Raw genomic sequence first — 19,009 nt, 5'->3', positions numbered from 1 at the left:
TAATCTGTTTTCTTTTATATCTTTTAGTTTCTTTCACTTGGTGTATTTCTGAGGTTCTTCCTTGTTACATGCATCAGCAGTTCACTCCTTTTTGTTTGATAATAACTTATGATCTCTGCATTGATATTCATATTAGTCCTTAATTTTCCTTTTTTACGGCACTTATATCAAGTTTACGTAACACTGTTGTTTGCTTCATAAAAAGAATTTGGAAATTTTCCTTTGTTATTCATGCTTTGAAAAAATTTATGTAATACTGGGACTATCTGGTCTTTGTGACGTTTTAGTACAACTCTCTGTGAAACTATCTGGGCATGGTATTATTTTGTGGAGTTCCTTGACAACTTATTTTATTTTTTATACAGACATTGTTGGTCTGTTCAAAGCTTTCTATCTTTCCTGGGGTCAGTTTTGGTAAACTATTTTCTTTGTAAATTATCCAATTCTAAATGTATTTACATAGAGGTTTTATTTTTATTTATTTATTTTAGAACAAGTCAGCAAATAAAAATTCCGGTTTATTGTTGGACAACATTGTTTCACACATACATCAAAAAAGCCAAAAAGAGGTTTTAAAATTTAATTCCTTTGTTTCAGTGGATATTTCCCTTTGTCATTTATTATGTATGTTTATGCTTGCTTCCTTTCGTAAGTTAGCTAGTTGCCTACTTTTTCTTTAAAGAAAAAAATGGGTTTTGATGCATTAATTAGAACTATGTTTTTCTGTCTTCTGGTTAATTTCTGCTTATGTCTTTATAATTTCCTCCCTTGAACTTTCATTTGGTTTACTTTGTGGTCCTTTTTTCTTGCCTTTTGAGATCTTAATTAATATTTCACTTTTTGGGAGGCACCTGAGTGGCTCAGTTCATTAAGCGTCTGCCTTAGGCTTGGGCCCTGATCCCAGGGTCCTGGAATGCAGCACCACATCAAGCTCCCACAGGCTCACTCTCGGGCCTTCCTGCTCAGCAGTGAGTTTGCTTCTCCCTCTGCCCTTCCCTCTGCTTGTGCTCTCTCTCTCTCTCTCAAATAAATAAAATCTTTAGAGGTGCCTGGGTGGCTCAGTCGTTAAGCGTCTGCCTTCGGCTCAGGTCATGGTCCCAGGGTCCTGGGATCAAGCCCCACATTGGGCTCCCGGCTGGGAGGGAAGCCTGCTTCTCCCTCTCCCACTCCCCCTGCTTGTGTTCCCTCTCTCGCTGTGTCTCTCTCTGTCAAATAAATAAAACCTTAAAAAAAATAATAAAATAAAAATAAATAAAATCTTTAAAAAATATATTTCACTTTTTAATCTTTTAGTATTAAGTGTTTAAGCCTATGGATTGTCCTCTGATGGCTGCTTTATCTGATAGGCAAAATTTTTGTTACAACTCTATTTTAAGGATTTTATAATTTCACTTTACATTTTCCCTTTCAATCAAGAGTTAATAGAAGATTTTAAAATTTTGAAAAGGAAGAACCTTTTTCTGGTTTGAATTTGTTGTTAATTTTTAGCATGGATGCACTATGATCAGAGGATATTATTTTATTATTTCTTCTTCATGGAACTCACTCTTTTGTTCTTACGAATGTTTTCTGCACACTTGAGAAGAGGGTACATGTTCTATTACCAGGGTATGAAGGTCAGCATAAACCATGTGGTTTACTTTACTGGTATGTTGTTAGGTCTTAGAAATCGTTGATTTTCTGTTGTTGTTCACTTCAGCTGTCTTGTACTGAGTGTGGCATACGATAATCTTCTATTACTATATTTCTGTTTATCCTTGTATCTTTTGTAGTTTCTGCTATATAAAAATGGTATTTGTATTATTTGGTGCAGAGATATTCATAACTGTTATATTTTCATTGTGAATCATGGTTTCTAGAATTATAAACATTCAATATAACATTCTAATTAATATAGTTAATATAAACATTCTAGAATTATATCACATTTAATGCTTTTTAATGGGAATTCTACTTTATATGATATCAAGATCACTACCTCTACTTTCTTATAATTTCTAATTTTTCTGAATCATTTTGCTTTAGGTGTATCTTTTATACAAAGCATAAAGTTTGGTTTTGTTTAGTAAGCAAATTTGAAAATGTTTCTTTTGACAGTTAAGCTCATTTGTATTGACTGATATGACTGATGTGTTTAATCTCAATCATATTTCTTACATAATTGTTACACATATTATTTTATATTTAATGTATTTCTCTAAGTGATAAGTCTTTTTTGCTCTTTAAAAAACTTCTTTTGGTATGTAGAAAAGGCATTTTTTTGTTCTAAGGGTTTCTTTTGTACTTAGGCAGTTTATAGTACCCTGAGTCCCCCTTTATTTTCTTACTTGACCTTTTATAATCCAATTTGTTACTTTTAAATCATATTCTTTAGTACTCAACTTATTACCTAGGCAACAGTCAATGAACTTATTCTACTTTGCCCTTTCCTTCACTCATTTAAAAAAACTTCATTCTTTCTACTTATTACACCATATAATGTGTCCATATATTATCCTTCAACCCTATCCCACCTGTATTAGCCTTAGATCTATAGTTAAATATATTAAAGGCTCATCATCAGACATTTTGCCAAAGTTTTCCCAGTCTTGTCTTAGTTGGGTGAACATCATTCTCTAGTATAATGTAGTCAGCAGAACTTTCTGTGATGATGGACATGTTCTATATCTGCATTGCCCAATCGGGTAGCTACAAGCCACATATGAGGATTGAGCAGTTGAAATGTGGCTAGTGTGACAGAGGAATTGAATTTTACATTTTATTTAATTTTAATTAATTTAAATTTAAATTGCCACATGTGGCTAGTAGCTACTAAATTAGTACAGTGTTCACAGATTCATGAGGAAGGAGTCATGTATATAATAGTCAGTGAGACCTGCGTGTTTAAAACTGTCTTTCTAGAACCTAGATAGCTGAAAAACAACTTGATTAGAATAGAAAATCTGTGGCTGACACTAAAACTGCTGTTCCACTGGTGCCCTTCTGTGTTTTGCTGATGAGGTCAAATGCTGGCCTAATTTATTTGCCCTAGTCAGTAACTGGGCCTTTTTCATTAGAGCTTTAAGAATTTTTTTTTCATTTTTAAAATCCAGTAGTTTTACAAGGCTATGTTTCAGAGTTAACTATTCCAAGTCAGTTTTAAGAGGCAAAAATGGACCTTTCAATACAGATTCATTTCTTTCTTCTTTCATTTCTAAAAAGTTTTTTGAATTATAATTTTAAATGTAAGTTCTGTTTCACTGTTTGTTTTTTTAAGATTTTATTTATTCATTTGACCAGAGAGAGAGACAGCGAGAGAGGGAACACAAGCAGGGAGAGTGGGAGAGGGAGAAGCAGGCTTCCTGCTGAGCAGGGAGCCCGATATGGGGCTCTATGGGGCTCAATCCCAGGACCCTGAGCTCATGACCTGAGCTGAAGGCAGATGCTCAACAACTGAGCCACCCAGGCGCCCCCACTGTTTTGTTTGTCTTCTCCAGGGACTCCAATTATATGTTTATGAGGTCTTCTCTGCCTCTCTTCCATTTCAATCACTTTCTCTCTGGCCTTTTTTTAAATCTCATTTTCATTCTTTTGCTTATTTCTCTGCCTTCTTAAGTAGCCCTTATTAAATATTCAACACATTGTAATTCAGCCTCAATATCTTTCCTAAGTTGAATCAATTCTATTTCTTTTAGAAGAAGGGGGTGTTATTTGTTTCTAAATTTTGATTAATTTCTTTGAGGTTAGTTAATTTAGCTAGGAGTTTTATGCTACAGTTTCCTTCCGCTTTATAACTAGTTGTCAGGGAAGGATGCCCATGAGCCAAAAAACTTTGATTTTCATTTTGTTTTCTTTTTACAGTAATTTTATATGGTCCATTTTGCAGGAGTAAAGACTTTGGGGGGCTTAAAATTTCCTAGCTCAAGACTGCCCCCTTCTGTCAGAATAGTGAGGTTCAGTGCCCTTTTTCATATATACTTACTTGGGTGATAGAGGGAGTGAAGGGGGAAGGGTCTGATAAGTTTTACAGTTCCTTTGTTTCCACAGGATCTTAATTCCTCCCCCTAGCTTCCTTCTTCCCCTTCACTGACATATCTCCAAAAGGTCCCCCCCCTTCCTTTTTTTAAATACTTTTTTTTTTTTTTTTTTAGAAAGAGAGAAGGAGAGAGAGAATCCCAAAAAGGCTCCACATTCAGCAGAGAGCCTGACGCAGGGCTCAAATCCCAGGACCCTGAGATCATGACCTGAGCCAAAATCAAGAGTCAGACGCTTAACCAACTGAGCCACCCAGGCACCCCAGTCCCACCCCCTTTCTATTTATCTCTTTCCCAGAAGTGGTACCTTTCCAAAAATGCCACCTTAGGTCTTACACACTTTTAAGTCCTTTACCTCTAGCCAGTACTGTAATCTACCAGATCTTAGACTGCTTTCAGAAATTTTGCATTTAATGTGAAGCTTTATTTTTTTTTTCAGACTTAGGTTCTCAACCCCTCTCCTCTTTTTCATGCAGTTTTTCAAACTTCCCCAACTCTAAAACATCAAAGATAGTTCTGTTGGAAATTGGTGTTTTTACTTATTTAAAAATGATTTGAAGTTCATAGTATTTTTTCCTCTCACAGTAAGGCTGAAAGTATTGAATAAGTGTGGTACTATGTATTTTCTTTCTTAATCTGTATGGTTTTCTGGGAGGATAAGTGGACAAATTCTAATTTAGGAGGACACTATTATCCTAGGGCAACCAGGAAGTCCCTTAAATCTTTTTATTCTTATTGTTATTACTGATTGTGATTTGTCAGTATTTCATAAACATTCTTAAAACATCCCTGGAAATAGGGGCACCTAGGTGGCACAGTCGGTTAAGCCTCCAACTCTTGGTTTTGGCTCAGGTCATGATGCTCAGCATGGAGTCTGCATTAGAATCTCTCTCCCTCTACCCCTACCCGCCTATTCTCTCTGTCTCCAAAAATAAATAAATCTTTAAAAAAAATCCCAGGTAATAAGGCAAAGAGATAAGTTTGTAGACAAGTCTTCCTTTTGAAGTAACTTTCTTAAAACAAATAACTTTCTTAAAACGTCATGGATATGAGAAATGGATTCCAAAATTGAAGTCTCTCATATCTAATGATTAATTACGGTAGAATCTGATATGACACATTACAGCATCTGATATGACACATTATAGCTTATTGATTTGTAGTAATTAAAAGTCCTTTCTAGGGCGCCTGGGTGGCTCAGTCATTTAAGCATCTGCCTTTGGCTCAGGTCATGATCCCAACGTCCTGGGATCAAGCCCCGCATTGGACTCCCTGCTTAGCGGGAGGCCTGCTTCTCCCTCTCCCACTCCCCCTGCTTGTGTTCCCTCTCTCGCCGTCTCTCTCTCTCTGTCAAATAAATAAATGAAAAATCTTAAAAAAAAAAAAAAAAGTCCTTTCTACCTATATATAAATAATATTTTGGGCTAAAACAAGAAATTGTGTTTAGAAGGTTATATAGAAAAGAAACAAACTAGAATCACCTTTGTTATTTTTCTTGTTAAAATGCAAGAACATGACAGAGAATTTCCCATCTTATGCTCTCGTAAAGTTCATTTATCCATCCATCCAACACTTACTGAAGACCACTAAATTGCCAGTCAATAGGGATACAAAGATAACCAAGACACAGTCCCTGCCCCACAGACAAGGTAGAGGAATATGAGTAAGTTGCAAAAGGTTAGATACAGTACAATATTCTTTTAAAAAGTTTGAAAATATGCAAACCATATTATATATACTTTTAAGTATACATATATATGTAGTACAAATACAAAAACACCTGAGAAAATTATAATCAAATTAAGTATAGAAGTTAACTCTAGGAGGATGAGCTGGGAGGATGAGGGGAATAAAATCAGGCAGGAATACAAAGGTAGCTTCAATTTTATCCATAGTAGTTTATTTCCTTAAAAAAGAAAAAAATCTGAAACATATATTGCAAAACACTAACATCTGACAAAGCTGAGTGGTAAGACACATGGGTATATTTGTTATATTATCTCTATTCTTTTCTGTATGCTTGAAATATTGAATTTTAAAAAACTGTATTCAAAATGTAGTTCAATTTACTGGAGTTTTAAATCAGAAGTTTCAGAATATGTTCAAGTTGTGTAATAAACAACACAAAATTAAGAACCAATTTTAGGTATGAATGAGAAAAATAACCCATCCGAATACTGTACATCATTTTTAGATGAAGTGTTACACATACCTGTGAGTGCTAAGTAAGAAGCAATGTACCGCTTTTCCAGTCCATCTCTAACACTCTGAATTGCACCAAAAATTGGAGGTATAATCATAATCAGATTACTCACTGTATTCCCTATAGGAGAAGAACACAAGAAAATAATTATATTAGTCAATACCACTTTAAATAAAAAAACATGAATTTGGCCCTTAATTTAAATAGGTGACTTCCGAGAAAGATGGTGGAAACATATTTACAAGGTGCTAAAGGAAAATAATTCCCTACTCAAAAAAAAAATCCTGTAAAACGATCCAATTAAAATAAAGATAACTTCTGACAAGTGAAACTAAGATTTTTTTTTTTAAGATTTTATTTATTTATTTGTCAGAGAGAGAGAGAGAGAATGAGCAAGCACAAATGGGGGGGGGAGCGGCAGGCAGAGAGAGAAGCAGACTCCCAACTGAGCAAGGAGGCCGATGCAGCACTCGATCCCAGGACCCTGGGATGGTGACTCGAGCTGAAGGCAGACGATTAACTAACTGAGCCATGCAGGTGTCCCAAAACTAAAGATTTTTCAATCAGAACATCCACTAAAGAAAAAAAATTTTTTTTTTAAGATTTTATTTATTTATCTGACAGAGAGAGAAAGCACGAGAGACTGGAACAAGCAGGGAGCCCAATGCAGGGATCGATCCCAGGACCCCGGAATCATGACCTGAGCTGAAGGCTAATGCTTAACTAACTGAGCCACCCAGGTGCCCTTTAAGGTAATTCTAAAGATAAAAAGAAAAAGTATCTCAAAAAGAACGTCAAAGAGCAAAAAATGAGTTGGAAAAGGTAGCCATTCAGACTGAAAGAATGGTCCAAGGATACACTAATGACAAGATAAAATATAGAATTGTTACTTTTGTCTGTTGAATCAAATAGCAACAAATTGGGGTATGCATTTTGCATGTCTTTCTGAAATTTCATTTTGTGGTAATATTTTTAATTTCTTGTTTCTAGCAATGGATCTTCATCTGATTTTTGTTCCTCTCTTTACAAAAACAAAAACAAACCTCAAACATGAAAAGCAAAGAAATAATAAACACCCAAAAGCAGAAATAAGTAGTAAAATGGGGAAAGAAATGGATAAACTATTTTATAAATAGATTCTGGGTAGAATAAAGTAGCACAAAACATTCAAAATTCCAAATGAATGATTTTCAACACAGGATTTTCAACACAAGTATCAATTAATGGACATATACAGAACACTCTACCATATAGCATATACATTCTTCTCAAACACAAATGGAACATTTGGACAGACCATATGTTAGACTATAAGTTCTCAACAGACTTAAAAAGATAACATAAAAAATACCTCCTCCAAGCACAACAAAATGAAGTTACAAATGAATAACCAAACAAAAACAAAAATTGACAAGTCTGTGGCAATTAAATGACATGTTCTTTTCTCTCCTTTATTTTTGGGGGCTATTTGCCTTCCCAATATCACTCTCCCTTTTTTCTTAATAAAAGAATCCCAATGTTTAACCTGAATACATTGCTACTTAGCTAAGAAAATTACATTTCCAAGGCTCTTTGCAGCTTGGAATGGCCATGAGACTTGGAGTTCAAGATAAATGGAAGTCTGCCATGATACTTTCAAGAAAAATAGAGGTTACACCCTTCTTGTCTCTGCTTCCCCTTTTCTGCTATAGGAAATGTGGACCCAATAGCTAAAGCCATCTTGGTCTCTGAGGGGACAATGGGAATCTAAGCCCATGTTGGGGAGGAAGACCTTCTTCTGCCCTATGGTCCTCCTAAGTGGACTTAGAATCAAATTGACAGGGGCGCCTGGGTGGCTCAGTCAGTTAAGAATCCAACTCTTGATTTCCACTCAGGTCATGATCTCAGGGTCATGGGATCAAGCCCTGTGTAGGGCTCTATGCTCAGCACAGAGTCTGCTTAGGATTCTTTCTCTCAGGGCACATGGGTGGCTCAGTTGGTTGGGCGTCTGCCTTCGGCTCAGGTCATGATCCCAGGGTCCTGGGATTGAGCCCCACACCAGGCTCCCTACTCCGGGGGAAGCCTGCTTCTCCCTCTCCCACTCCCCCTGCTTGTGTTCCCTCTCTCGCTGTGTCTCTCTCTGTCAAATAAATAAATAACATCTTAAAAAAAAAAAAAAAAAAGATTCTTTCTCTCTCCCTCTCCCTTTGACCCTCCCCATACTCATGCTCTCTCTCTCATTAAAAAAAAAAAATCAAATTCACATGGGACAAATTTATAGAAGAAAATCAAATTTAACAGTTATATGTATGGAGAATCCACACAGACATGAATTTCCAAAGACAATGAGGCAGCATGAAGCTTATATGATCAAAGGAGAGGGGTACAGTCAGAGAACACAAAGGGGAGAAAGACCACCAGCAAGAAAGTGAAAGGAGTTGTTTGGAAAAACAAGGGTGCCCTATTATGCAGATCAGTTATGAAGGTAAAGGGAAGTCTCTCTTGATAGCTCTCTTCCTGTTATAGGCTCTCCTTTCTAATGTAAATTTAGGGAATTGTAGGGGGAGACAGAGAGCTTTCTTTCTTTTTTTTTTTTTTTAAAGATTTTATTTATTCATTTGAGACACAGAGATATGGAGAGAGAAAGAGAAAGAGAGAGAGCATGAGCAGGGAGAGAGGCAGAGGGAGAGGGAGAAGCAGGCTTCCCGCTGAGCCAGGAGCCCGATGTGGGGCTCCATCCCAGGACCCTGGGATCATGACCTGAGCTGAAGGCAGATCCTTAACCATCTGAGCTACCCAGGCGCCAGGACAGAGAGCTTTTTCTGTATCTGCTGTGTTGTAATTACTTTTTTAAAAATTTATTTATTTATTTTAGTGGGGGGGGCAGAAGGAGAGGGAGAAGAGAATCCAAGCAGACTCCCCGATGAGTGTGGAGCCCAACACAGGGCTCGATCTCAGGATCCGAAGATCATGACCTGGGCTGAAATCAAGAGTCCGGCACTTAACTGAATGAGCCACCCAATTTGAGTTAATTACTTTTAACTCAAAATAATCTTTATACCAAGATGGCCCATCTTGGGCAGCCTGCCCTGGGCCCCTACACCAAAAATGGCTAAGCAACAAAATGAGAGAAGCTTGTGTCCCTGATACCAAAGAGCTGCCATCCAAACCCCGAACTGCCTCTCTTCAGACTGAAATAAATCTACATCTTCTTTAAGGCACTAATTTTCACATATGTGTTACAGCCAAACCTAATCCTAACTGATGCAAAATATGTCCTTTATCAGTGCACCTTATTTCATTTGAATTAAAAATGCTAACAGCCTCTTCTCTGTGAATACAAAGCCTGATACCATCCTGAAACTGAAAGACAAATGCCTGGTCTTTGATACATTACACATCTTTGGTAAATTTAATGCTGTTACATGAATGATAAACCTAAATTAATACAAATGTTTTTAATAAAGAATGCTTTCATTTTTTATTTTAATAATGTTAAGATGCAAAGAGAAGTATAAACATGAAGTTAATATCTTATGTCAGCTCCCCCCCTTTTTTTTATTGAGAGAGGAAGGGATAGGGTGAGTGGGGGTGGGGGGTTGGAGATTGGGAGGAGGGGCAGAGGGAGAGAGAAAGAATCCTAAGCAGACTCCCCACCGAGCCCGGAGCCTGATGCGCAGCTCAAGCTCACGACCCTGAGATCTTGACCTGAGTCGAAATCAAGAGTCAGAAGCTTAAACAACTGAGCTACCCAGGTTACCCCTATGTCAGCTCCTTTTTAAATTACAGTTGATACATAATGTTCCATCAATTTCAGGTGTATAACAGTGATTTGACAAGTCTATACATTATGCTGTGCTCACTACAAGTATACCCACCACCATCTGTCACCATACAATGCTAATTACAATACTATTTCCTATGCTGTACCTTTCATCCCTGAAACTTATTCATTCCATAACTGGAAGTCTATATCTCCTACTTCACCCACTTTGCGCATCCTCCTTGGCAACCAGAGTTGTTCTCTGTATTTATGGATCTGTTTTTACTGTTTGTTTTGTTTTTTAGATTCCACATAAGTGAAATCATATGGCATTTGTGTTTCTCTGATTTATTTCATTTAGCCTAATACTATCTAGGCCCATCCATGTTGTCACAAATGGCAAGATAACACTCGTTTTTATGGCTGAGCAATATTCCATTATATATATGTTATTTATATATATATATATATATATATATATATATATATATATACCATATCTTCTTCATCTATTCATCTATGGATGGACACTTGGGCTACTTCCATCTCATGGCTGTTGTTAATAATGCTGTGATAAATACAGAAGTGCATGTATCTTTTCAAATTAGTGTTTTCATTTTCTTTGGGTAAATGCCCAGTAGTGGGATTACTGGATCATATAATATTACTATTTTTTAATATATTTTTTAATTTGGGGGTATTTTTTAAAGTAATCCCTACATCCTCACAACCTTGAAATCAAGAGTTGCATGCTCTACCAACTAAGCCAGCCAGGTGCCCCAATTTCTCTAACTTTTTGAGGAACCTCCATGCTGTTTTCCACAGTGGCTGCACCAATTTACATTCCCACCAACAGTGTACGAGGGTTCCCTCTTCTCCACATCCTCACCAACACTTTTTATTTCTTGTCTTATTAATTCTAGTCACTCTTGCCTTTTCATTTTGTTGATGGTTTCCTTCACTGTGCAAAAGCTTTTCATTTTAACGTAATCCCAATAGTTTATTTTTGCTTTTGTTTCCCTTGCCTGAGGAGACATATCTAGAAAAATGTTGCTAAGGGTGATGTCAAAGAAATTACTGCCTATATTTTCTTCTAGGAGTTTTATGATTTCAGTTCTTACATTTAGGTCTTTAATCCATTTTGAGCTTATTTCTGTGTATGGTATAAGACTCAGTGGGGAGTCTGCTTCTCTCTCTCTCCCTCTGCCTCTCCTCCTGCTTATGTTCTCTCTTTCTCTCTGTATCTCTCTGTCTCAAATGAATAAGTAAAAAATCTTTAAAAAAAAAAGAAACAAAGAAAGATGTTGGGGCGTCTGGGTGGCTCAGTCAGTTGAATGTCAGACTCTTGATTTCGGCTCCGGTCATGATCTTGGGGTTGTGGGATAGAGCCTAGCATCAGGATCCGTGCTTAGTGGAGTCTGCTTGAGATTCTCTCTCCCTTTCCCTCTGCCCCCCCCCACCACCCCACGAGCATGTTCTCTCTCTTTCTAATAAATAATCTTAAAAAAAAAAAAAAGGAAAAAGAAAGATCTCAAATAAACAACCTAATTTTATACCTCAAAGAACTAGAAAAAAAGTAAGCCCAAAGTTAGGAAAAGGAAAGAAATAAAAATCAGAGTGGAAATAAATGAATTAGATTAATGAAATGAAGAGCTGGCTTTTTAAAAGATAAAAACTGATAAACCTTCAGCTACACTAACTCAGAAAAAAAGCAAGAGAATTCAAATAAATAAAATCAGAACTAAGAGAGAACATTACAACTAATACCACAGAAACAAAAAGCATCATGAGAGACTACTATGAACAATTATATGCCAACAAATTGGAAAACCTAGAAGAAATGGATAAATTCCTAGGTATACACAATCCACCAAGACTGAATCAGGAAGAAAAAGAAAATCTTAATAAAACAATAACAAGTAAGGATATTGAATCAGTAATCAAAAACCTCCCAACACAGAAAAGCTGAGAACAAGTAGTTTCCTTGGTGAATTCTAAATATTTAAAAGGATTAACACCAAACCTTCTCAAACTGTTCCCCAAAAATAGAAGAGAAGGGAATACTTCCAAACTTGTATTCATGAATCCAGCATTACCCTGATACCAAATACTATGTGACATCATATATATATGGAATCTAAAAAAGCCAAACTCAGAGAAATAGAGAATAGAATGGTAGTTCCAAGGGTTGGGGGTGGGGAACTGGAGAATGAGGACATACAGGTCAAGGTGTACAAACTTCCAGTTATAGGATTAACAAGTTCTGGAGATTTAATGTACAGCATGGTGATTACAGCTAATAATATTATATGATATACTTAAAAGTTGCTAAGAAAGTTCATCTTAAATGTTCTCACCACACACACACACAAATGGTAATTATGTGACAGGTAATTATATGACAGGTAATTATGCAATGCTATGCTGGTAATCATTTTACAATATATGTTTATCAAATCAACACATTGTACACGTTAACCTTATATAACATTACACAGCTGACCCTTGAACAACACAGGTTTGAACTGCACAGGTCCAATAAATACAATACAGTACTCTAAATACATTTTCTTTTCTTTATGAGTTTCTTACTAATATTTTCTTTTCTGTAGCTTACTGTATTGTAAAAATACAGCATATAATACATATAACACAGAAAATATGTGCTAATCAACTGTTTACGTTATTGGTAAGGCTTCTGGTCAACAGTAAGCTACTAATAGTTATATCCTGGGGGAATCAAAAGTTCTATATGGCTTTTTGACTGCATGGGCATATCGGTGTTCCTCAACTCCATATTATTCAAGGGTCAACTGTTTCCAATTATATCTCAATAATACCAGAGACAAAATCCAAAAATTATACATATATTTCCAAGTAACTTAACTGAATCCTAGAACAAAATTCAAGGCTATTTCTGGTATACCAAAAATATCCAGCACCCAACAAGGTAAAAAACACAATGTCTGGCATCCAATCAAAGATTACCAAGCATATGGGGTGCCTGGGTGGTTCAGGAGGTTGGGCGTCCAACTCTTGGGTTTCAGCTCAGGTCATGGTCTCGGGATCATGGAATTGAGCCTCACACCGGGCTCGGTGCTCAGCAGGGAGTCTGTTCAAGGATCCTCTCTCCTTCTCCCTCTGCCCCTGCCCCCTGCTTGCTCTCACTCTCTCCCTTTGAAACAAATAAATAAATCTTTAAAAAAAAAAAAAAGATTGCCAAGCATTCAAAGAAGAAACATAACCCATAATGAGACAAATAATCCAGTGAAACCAATCCAGAATTGGCACATATGTTAAGAGTTAGCAGATAAGAATTAAAACAGTTCATATAAAAGTCTAGAAAATACAAACTAACCTATAGTGTCAGAAAGTAGAACAGTGGTTGTGGGGTAGAGATGAGGTAGAGCCAACAGTGGGATGGAAAGGGAGGACTTACAAAGGGACATGAGAAAACCTGGAGGTGATGGGTATGTTCAATCCCTTGATTGTGGTGATGGTTTCACGTGTATAAATGTCAAACCTTAATTTATACACCTTAAGTATGCACACTCTGTTGAATGTCAACTATACCTCAATAAAACTGTTTTTAAAAAAGTTTTGCTCCAGGGAGTAGAATTAGAGGGTAGAGAGAAAAAAGGGAAAGGCACTGCTTTTTGGTTTTATTACAACTCTTCTACCACTAGCTGGATTTTTATTTATTTTTTAATGTACTGGATTTTTATACTTTTAACACACCACTTTGATAAAATAAAAATTAATTAAAGAAACTTTTAGGAAAGGGAATAAAACAGTTGGGGATAGTTTCATAGATGTGAATAAGATTTGAGCTAGATACTGAAAAGAGAGAAAGGAACTAAAGTCTACTGTCGTATTAAGTACCAAGTACTGGACTTCACTTTATACATGTGCTAACTTGCTAATACATGTGCTAACTTGCTAACAACCTTGTGAAACACTGCCCCATTAAGCAAACAATAAAGTCAGGCTAAGAGATTATTTTTTTTAAGATTTTATTTATTTATTTGAGAGAGAGAGAGAGCAAGAGAGACAGAGACAAGCACGAGTTGGGGCGAGGGGCAGAGGGAGAAGCAGACCCCCTGTTGAGCAGGGAGCCTGACTCGGGACTCCAGGATCATGACCTGAGCAGAAGGCAGACACACAACCAACTGAGCCACCCAGGCACCCCAGGGAAGAGATTACTTAATTTACCCAAGTTCTCACAGTAAACAAATGGCAGAGCCAAGATTTTATTCCAGGTCTATCTGTCCTTACAGTCAATGTTCTTACCCTTAAATGTACTAGCACAATGTTTGTACAAAGAAGGTCCTTATTAATATTTTAAAAATTATACCAAAGAGGGTGTGCCTAGGTGGCTCAGCCAGTGAGGCGACCAACTCTTGATTTTGGCTAAGATCATGATCTCGGGGTTGTGAGATCGAGTCCTGTGTCCGGCTCAACACTCAGCGCGGGAGTCCGCTTGGAATTCTCTCTCTCCCTCACCCTCTACTCCTTCCCACAATCATGCTCTCTAAAATAAATAAATAAAACCTTTTAAAAAAATTATATCAAAGAGTATTCTATTAAAAATGTTTTAAGTAAATTCCCAATTGCACAAATAGCAAAGTAATTTGCCTAGGTGGAGTGTGAAAACATAAGGTGGGGAACTAGATAGATTGATAGTTATATATCCAAATGACAGTTTTCTATAGCTTTAAGTAAACCTGCGAAAGATGCTGAAACCTGCAGAAGATGCCATTCAGGAGGGCCCTAGGATTCAAACTAATGAAAATCTTTACTGATGGCTGAAATAAAGGAATTGAAATATGCCCAAAGGTACAGATAATATTAAATTCAGCTGAGAAGTCAATACTATGAAAGTCAGAAACACATTTCAAATGACCTGGAGACAGGAGGTAGGAGAGTCTTACAAACTACATAAAACTCAATTAAGGACAATGCAAAGTTTTACAAATTAGAATGAGAAACTGCAAACCACAAATATAGGCTGCTGTGAGAGACAGAATAAGGACAACTATAAGAGAAAGATCCAAAGAGAGAAAGATGACAGTAGACTATTCCTGGGGAAAATCTGAATATACTACCTCAAAGCAAAATTTAGAAGTAAAAATGGAAAGAGATGGGTAGTGGTCATCCTTCTCTCTGCTTTAATTCTGCTTCTCTTTGGAATGTTTACCTATTTATGGAACCCTACTTTAAACAAACATAGAACCTAAGTACTGAGAGAAGAGACTAAAATAAAGGAATCATTCACTTAATTAATGAAACACACCATATGAGAATGGCATGAATGCAGTCTTCAAATATCTGAAGGATTGTTAAACTACGGGTGATTGAGGCTTCCAGCAGCTGTAAAATATCAAAATTAAAATCAATGAAGTTACAGAGAAGCAGATTTCTACTCAATATAAGGCAAAACATTCTAAAATTAGAGCTGTCCAAAGAAAGCATAACAAGCTGCCTTATTAGACTATGAACTTTTTTGGACAGGGGCCGTATCTTATTCATAATTGTAATGCTTTTCACTTGGTACAATATCAAGGACAGAGCAGGCACTCAGGAAAGTCTGGGGGAATGACTAAATCCATGCATGCATGCTTGATGAAACCAGAGTATAGTAGTTTCTCCCTTATCCTCTGGTATTATTCATAAAATAATGTGTTTCTTTCTCTTTTGATTTAACAGTGGCTATAGCAGATGGCAGCTTGTTTTGCTAATAAGGTTTACATACAGAAAGAGATGAAAGAACGGATGAATTAAGAAAGAAAAGACAAAGTTTTACAGGATATTAGACATACCCTTTTTTTAAACAAAAGTATTAAAAATATCTTAATTCAAAAAAGAAAGTAAAACTGAATATAAAAATGACTAAAAGAGGGCACCTGGGTGGATCAGTCAGTTAAGCATCTGCCTTCGGCTCAAGTGTCCTGGGATCGAGCCCCACATCAGGCTCCCTGCTCAGCGGGGAGTCTGCTTCTCCCTCTCCTTCTGCCCCTCTACCTCCCCACACCCCCCACCCCGCTCCTCTGCATGGGCTCTCTCTCTCTCAGGCTCTCTCTCAAATAAATAAATAGAATCTTAAAAAAAAAAAAAAAAAGTGACTAAAAGAAATATTAGAGACCTGATTTTTACATGTTTTTTATAGCATCCTTTTTTTTTTAAAGATTTTATTTATGTATTTATTTATTTATTTATTTGAGAGAGTGTGTGTGTGGGGGGGGGGCAGGGTGGAGCAGAGGGAGAAGGGCAAGCAGACTCCATGCTGAGTGGGGAGTGTACCGGGCCTTGATCCCATGACTCTGAGATCATGACCTAAGCTAAAATCAAGAGTCAGACGCTTACCCAACTGAGCCACCCAGGCGCCCCTATAGCAAATGCAGCCTTGCTGTGAAACATAAAAAAATTCACACTCCAAAATTTCCTCCCACCTCTCTTCCCCTACTTACTTATTTTTATTAGTCATTTCCACATCGTCAAGGCCTATATATTTCACATTGTCAAGGATTTACGTTTAGTTCTGCAGACCACATTTTCCACCCTTGTGGGTTTTTTTTAATGACAGCTTTATCAAGATATAATTCACATATCATAAAACTTAACCTTTTCATGTATAAAATTCAGTGGTTTCTAACTTATTTACCTATTTGTGCAACCATCATCACTAATTTTAGAACATTTTCATCAGCCCAAAATGAAACCTCAGACCCATTAGCAGTCACTCCCCATCTCTCCTCCCCACAGTCCCTGGCAACTACTAATCCACTTGCCATGTCTATGGATTCGGCTATTTTGGATATTTCATATAAATGAAATCATATAATATGTAGTCTTTTGTGTCTAGCTTCTCTCACTTAGCATAATGTTTTCAAGGTTCATCCATTTTGTAGCGTGCATGTATCTATAACTTCATTCTTTTTTATTGCCAAATAGTCCACTGAGTGGATATGCCACATCTTATTTATATATTCATCAGTTAAGACATCTGGGTTGTTTTCCACTCTTTGACTATTATAAATAATGTGCTATGAACATTCATAATACAATTTTTTTGTGTAGACATGTTTTCAATTCTCTAGGGTATATTCCTAGGACATGAATTCCTGTATCATATGGTACTTCTATGTTCAGCCTTGTTTTTAGCCTCAAATCTCAATTTAAATGGATATTGTGCCTACCACTAGTCTTTTTCCCCATGACTTTTCTTCCCATTTTGCCTTTATGTTTTTTAACCATGATCTACTTGTTTAGATTTCATAATCCATCTTCATGTAGTTTTTCAGAGAGTTATACATATTGTATTCCTTAACATCTTGAGTGTTTGAGAATATTGTGCTCTGCCTTTATTCTCAAAAGATGACTTAGCTATAAACTGTTGGGATCTCTCCTTCCTTCAAAAGTTTGTAAGTATTGTGCTGTTGTCTTCCAGACTGAACATTACTATGGAGAAGTTTGAAGCTAGCATGGATTTTTCCCTTGTAGAAGACTTGCTTTCTTGACTAGACTCCTGAAGTATTACTGCATTATACTTGAATCTGTGTATTTGGGTAGATAATAGGCCTTGAGATCAGATAATGATGCTGTACCCGCTGTATCTCTCTATACAGCTAAGAAAACATAGTAATAAAGACATTTTTGACTCCTGAGTCAGACTGACAACTTGAATCTTTTACTGAAAGTTTTAGTGCTCCACATGTAATTTTCAGTAGCATCAAAACACATCACATACCTAGATACAAATCTAACAAAAGAGGTTTAAGACTAAAACTCCTGACAGGTTTTTTGGGTGCAAATTGAGAAACTGATTCTAAACTTTATATGAAAATTCAAAAGGCTTGGGGCGCCTGGGTGGCTCAGTCGGTTAAGTGGTTGCCTTCGGCTCAGGTCATGATCCCAGGGTCCTAGGATTGAGCCCCGCATCGGGCTCCCTGCTCAGCGGGGAGCCTGCTTCTCCCTCTCCCTCTGCCTGCCTTTCTGCTTACTTGTTCTCTATCTCCCTGTCAAATAAATAAATAAAATCTTAAAAAAAAAAAGAAAAGAAAATTCAAAAGGCCAAGAAGAATCCAGACAATCTCAAATAACAACAGAGTATTTACACAACTAGATATCAAGGCCTATTTGCAAGGATAGACAAATAGAACAACAGAAAAGACCCCAAGAACCAACTTGTACAGTCACCTGATTTATAACAAACATGGCCCTGCAGTGTAGTATAGAAAAAATAGTCTTTTCAATAAAGGGCACTGGATCGACTAGATACTTACATGGGGGAAAAAAAAATCTGGACCCCAAATTCACAATTTTTTATACAAAAATAAATTCGAGATGTACTGCAGATCTAAACACGAAAGGTAAAACAATATAACTTTTAGAAGAAAACACGGGAAAATATCTTGATGACCTTGGAGTGGCAATGAGTTATTAAAACAGGACACCAAAGGTTTAACTACAAAGGCAAAAAAACTATAAAGTCAAGAAGCTAAGATTATAAAGTCAAGAAGAATAAAAGGTTGTTTTTAAAAAGCTAATTTAAAGAATAATAGATATGAAATTGTAAATAAAGAGATATATAAATATTAGCTAATTTAACTTTACTGAACAAAAAGAATGCACATAAAATGATCACAGACTAAAAACTTCTGCTTAAAAAATGGTTTCAGTTGGGGCGCCTGGGGGGCTCAGTTGGTTAAGCATCTGCCTTCAGCTCAGGTCATGATCTCAGGGTCCTGGAATTGAGCCCTGAGTCAGGCTCCCAGTTCAGCAAGGAAACTGCTTCTCCCTCTTTCTTTCCCCCCCCCACCCACTCGTGCGCAAGCGTGTGCACTCTCTCAAATAAATAAATAAAATCTTTTAAAGAAATGGTGTAAGTCAAGGACCAATCAAACTCTAAGTAGAAGTAATTTAGCTTTTATTTTCTACCATTCATTTATATTAATATTTTAAATTATAAGAACAATATAGCCACACTGTAGAAAATACAGGGGAAAAAAGAAAAAAAATCCATTACTTTACCACCTTAAAATATCCATTTTT

General features: G+C 36.6%; 1 protein-coding gene across 8 annotated transcripts in view; it reads right to left on the bottom strand.

Moving 5' to 3' along the window:
- Positions 1-19,009, bottom strand: part of ACER3 (alkaline ceramidase 3) — a 148,828-nt gene that overhangs the window by 95,280 nt on the left and 34,539 nt on the right. For 3 of the 8 annotated variants that reach the window (XM_032426964.1, XM_032426967.1, XM_032426966.1), the window contains one exon: positions 6,226-6,336. The exons of 1 other annotated variant lie outside the window; for it this stretch is intronic. In XM_032426964.1, the coding sequence (XP_032282855.1) occupies positions 6,226-6,336 (111 nt within the window). Of the gene's footprint in view, positions 1-5,494; positions 5,709-6,225; positions 6,337-12,946; positions 12,966-19,009 lie in introns of those variants that run through there. 4 more of the 8 variants (XM_032426965.1, XM_032426969.1, XM_032426971.1 and 1 more) reach the window with 4 other exon arrangements.

Source organism: Phoca vitulina, unplaced genomic scaffold (assembly GCF_004348235.1).
Source record: "Phoca vitulina isolate PV1807 unplaced genomic scaffold, GSC_HSeal_1.0 scaffold36, whole genome shotgun sequence".
In the NCBI taxonomy this organism is placed as follows: Eukaryota; Metazoa; Chordata; class Mammalia; order Carnivora; family Phocidae; genus Phoca; species Phoca vitulina.
This window is presented reverse-complemented; position numbering and strand designations above follow the sequence as displayed.